This window comes from Cibotium barometz, chromosome 26 (genome assembly GCF_041138505.1).
Source record: "Cibotium barometz isolate CiBa-2024 chromosome 26, ASM4113850v1, whole genome shotgun sequence".
NCBI classification, from domain to species: domain Eukaryota; kingdom Viridiplantae; phylum Streptophyta; class Polypodiopsida; order Cyatheales; family Cibotiaceae; genus Cibotium; species Cibotium barometz.
The window spans coordinates 23,981,946-23,986,226 of NC_141071.1; the positions used below are offsets into that span (position 1 = coordinate 23,981,946).

At 37.7% G+C, this 4,281-nt stretch overlaps 1 protein-coding gene across 1 annotated transcript in view; it reads right to left on the minus strand.

Annotated features, from left to right (window-relative positions):
• Positions 1-2,214: 2,214 nt before the first annotated feature.
• The window catches only part of LOC147623796 (ABC transporter G family member 28-like), a 24,601-nt gene continuing 22,534 nt past the window's right edge, over positions 2,215-4,281 (minus strand). Inside the window, exons 12-14 of the mRNA XM_086820413.1 lie at positions 3,994-4,281; positions 3,559-3,692; positions 2,215-2,672 (exon numbers count right to left, since the gene is read on the minus strand). The exon at positions 3,994-4,281 is cut by the window's right edge and continues 2 nt beyond it. Coding sequence (XP_086676539.1) covers positions 2,507-2,672; positions 3,559-3,692; positions 3,994-4,281 — 588 coding nt within the window. The 3' untranslated portion in view covers positions 2,215-2,506. The remainder of the gene's footprint in view (positions 2,673-3,558; positions 3,693-3,993) is intronic.

Genomic DNA, 4,281 nt, shown 5'->3' on the forward strand with positions numbered 1-4,281 from the left:
CATGCCCAAGTTTGTCCAGCTTAGAGAATGGGAAGGACCAAACAAATGCAAGTACAAAGCTTGGGCTTGGAATCAAGCTGGAGGGAAGGAGATAATCCCAAGAGTGTATTTGAAGACTTTAGAAGGAATTCTCCAAAATTGGGAGGCTAAGAAGAGAACCCTTTGGACCATGCAAGGAGTTATTGGTGACTAGAGATCGGGGGTGGTGGTCGGGTGGTTTGAGCTCTTGCCTACTACATGAGGATAGTTTCCCTTTTCTGTAAAACCATTAATATATATGGGTGCATGGTGGGATTATGTTGCATTGATTTTGTTGTGTTTTCTTCCTACATGCTATTCATATGTATGTTTAAAAGAGCAAGTGTTGGTATAGTGCTGACTTCATGATGATGGCATGAGAAGGAAAGTTTGAAGTTAAATATTTGGTAATATATGTGTTATGTTATGCAATTATATGAACGGTAGTTATGATGTGGAATTTGAGGTTCCAATTTTATACTAATGAATGTTTATACTACATATGGCTTATTTTTAGTTTCATGTATTTTGGTTTGTGCTATCACTTTACAATATCCAGTTCTAAAGTGATCTAGAGCCTTGCAGAAAGATTTTATTAACATTTAATAATCAAATTAAGATGGCCAATGTAGAAAGATTTTATTAACATTTAATAATCAATTAATATGGCCAATGCAATGATGTTGCTGCAAAAATATTTTTTTATTAAAGTTTGAATCAAAAGGGTTGAGATTGTTTTATCTTGATCTTAATTGTGAGGAACAAGAGGCATATCGCTAATTGATACCATTGCTTCATGGTAAGTTTGAATACAACCTCAACAATAATGTGGTTTATAGAATTGCTTTCAAAGTTTCCTTGAGTTTGGGGACTTCTCTCCTTGAGGGAGTAAAATGTAAGACAAAGAAAAGGGAAAGTTTGGATTTATCAATAATCCTTGCCTAGAACTTAGAGAGTCTGTAAGTTAATTATAGCTCTAATCACATTCTAGTGTTTGAATCAAGCATATAGATGTGATATTCAAGATAGGCAGAATTAAAATATTTTCTATTGCACTTTGATTATAGTGTAATGTTTTAAAAGGTAATCATATTGTTTGTGTGCATGCTTTGCACCAAAGAAGAGAGATGCTCCTAGAATCTAGAACAAAGGGGGAAGAGCACCCACCATAGCACTCTAGGAATAGATATGACAATCTACTAAAACATGTATGTGAGATCAATACTTCACATTTTTTTTTTAAATGAAGATAGTGGCTCAAAAGAGAGGCTTTGTAAGACCCCTGCCCCATCAATATCTTTTTTCCAACCAATCAAAATAAAGATAATGCTAGGAAGCAACCAAGATTTCATACTAAAAAGATAAGTATTACAAGCAACTATAGCGATATGTAACTTAGGTTAGCTAGGTTACCTAAAGTTGCAGTTTGAATTCAAATAGTGTACATATCTTCTATGATTTCTCATTCACTCTCAATGTTTGGTGTTGTTTGGAAAATAAGGATGTACTTAAAATTACACTACATCATCTCATTAACTCTTAAGTGTTTTTTGATATTGTTTGGGAAATAAAGATGCACTTACAATGCCATATCATTATCTATGTAATTAACTTAAAATATTCTTAGGTCTTATGGTACTCTTGTAAGATCGCGATCAACATTTGAGTTGTGATTTGGGATAGCAATATTGAGGTTTTGAGAGAGTACAATAAAAGGACCTATCTAAACAACAATGATTAGAAATGCCTTGTTTGTTACTAAAGTAGGATTTATAGCAACTCCCAAAAAAAAATGTTAAATGTATATCCAACCGTAGTAGAGGTAGGTGAACTTAGCCCACGTGTGAAGTTTTTGGTTGAGCTTATAATACTAAAAATGGTGCTAATAAGGGTTAAGGTAATGCCAAGTTATTAGTTAGAAAAGATATGGGGATATTTCTGACATGCTTTTGTTGAAGATTTACTACTTATTTGTAAAATTAGATTCTTTGCATATGAGCTAAAATACCAGCTCTACCTACTATACACATTTGAGTTATGGGTTGTTGTAAAGCAAACATTAAGGTTCTGCCATCATTTACATTTTCCCTACCTCATGCAGATCTAGTATTCATTTAGTTCAGTACTTTGATAAAATTTGCTGATTTCAGTCAATTAAGGATAGGGTCAGAGACTGCTTTGATCAAAGTACACTGCTTTGTCGAAAGATTAAAAAACTTTGCATTCACTCAAGTACAAGACTTTGCTTTGACCCACCACTCAAATGGGCTCCACTATGTTGACTGGCCCACCTTTAGTATTTACTAAGGAACCCTCTTTTATTGACCTCATGATGACACGAGATACCATATGCCCCCATGTCACATCAATACTTAATGTACACTTGAATAAACAATTTCCCTACACCCAAAGCCTGATATTCACACTAGGCAATGGTTTTCTGCCCACCTAGTATACAAAAAGAGTAGATGCAGCTACCAAAACTTTTTCATTGTTGCCGCTTTCGATTGCAAAGCATCAGGCATAGCAAACCAATAAAGCGTGCTATAAAGCCCATAAGAAAAAGAATGCTTAGGCATAGTGCCCAATGATTTAGATCATAGCCAGCTCCGAAAAGGGTAGCACATCTTGTAATAAGCCAAACCCCAGAGTATCTGCAAAATATAAAGCAGCAAGTAATTTTTGTCAGAATCAGATTGTAATTCTGAAGGAGGGCAGGCTAGTGACCCCTTACCTTATTAATCCCCAATCGGAATTAGAGCACACCATCGAGATCACTGTGCATGTGCCTATGACACAACACACGCAATCGAGGTCTACTGGCATGTGCCTATGACACAACACGCACCATCGAGGCCGCCTGCCATGTGCCAATGACTATTGACATCGCCTGGCATGTGTTTATGGTGCCACACAAGCCATCAAGCTTGTGATGCATACATGCCAGCGCATGTCCCTATGACGCCACACATGAAACTAGGTCACCAGGCATGCCCCTATGATGCTACATGTGTCATGAAGGTAGCCAGACAAGTGCCTTTGAGGCTGCACATGCCATCAAGTTTGCGAGACGTGTCCCTACAACACCGTACGTGCCATCGAGGTCGCCACCCATGTGCCTATGGGGCTACATACGCCATTAAGGTCATATGAACATGCCTAAGATGAAATACATGCTGCCAGGAATGTGCCCATGATGGAAACTGATGCTAAAAAATCTTTCTTTCTTTCTACTGTGAGACTCACCCATGTGTTTTAACCGTTGTCTCTATGAAAGGGAAAAGATGGAACCCACACACCAAGGGGAGCCCTGGTAGAGCCCTCCTAAAGAAATATTCCACTAGCAAAGCTAAATTGGTTTGTTTTTAAGTCTCATTTACACTGCTTTAATCTTATACAAACACAATAACATGAACTAATACCAAAACGGCGTCTCCTTTTCCAAATCTGCCATGAAACTAAAGGCACAGATCGAGAAAACAAGCACAAAACTATGCAAGGCATGGGGGATCAATCAAACACAAGGCATTCGAAACTTACTTTTTGGCGTTTGCAATAACATACGCTTCAAGTGCCCAGCGAGCATAAGTCGCAAATTGAAGGGTCTTGAGAAATCCAGATGCATCTTTCTTTGTCGCAACAAGCGTGAATATGATGGGAAGAAAAACAGACCACTATACAAACAATGTTATACATTAGGTGCATGTTTAAGGGGTTACATAGCATGCTATTATTGAACACAGACCATTGTTAACAATAATTAGTAAGGCCATCATAACTTTACTTGTAATACCCTTTCAATCATGTTTAACGTGTTACACAGCATGCTATTATTGTACACAGACCATTGTTAACAATAATAACTTTACTTGTAATACCCTTTTAATCATGAAACCTCTGTTGATATCCTAAGCATGTTTCAAGTTAATGCTTCTTCAAGTCCATTAATTAAGCTGAGAAAAAGGCATCCATTACCAGTTGAGCCGGTCCATTTTCTGACACGATTGCAAAGACGTAGGCTATCCCCGTCACACAGTAGACCAAGGCTAGCGTGACGATGTAATTTTCCACAAAGGATGACCTTGGATCGTTGAAAAAGTAGAACATCGACAAGAAAACCACAGGCTTTATGGCCGTGTTGAAATGGTCCACAGTGTCCTTGGCTAGAAAATAGGCTACCCGATTAATGCTCGATGCGCTTTCACGCCAGTACTGCAGCTTGTCGTTTGAAAATGTTCTCAATGCTGAGATCATGCAAAGGAG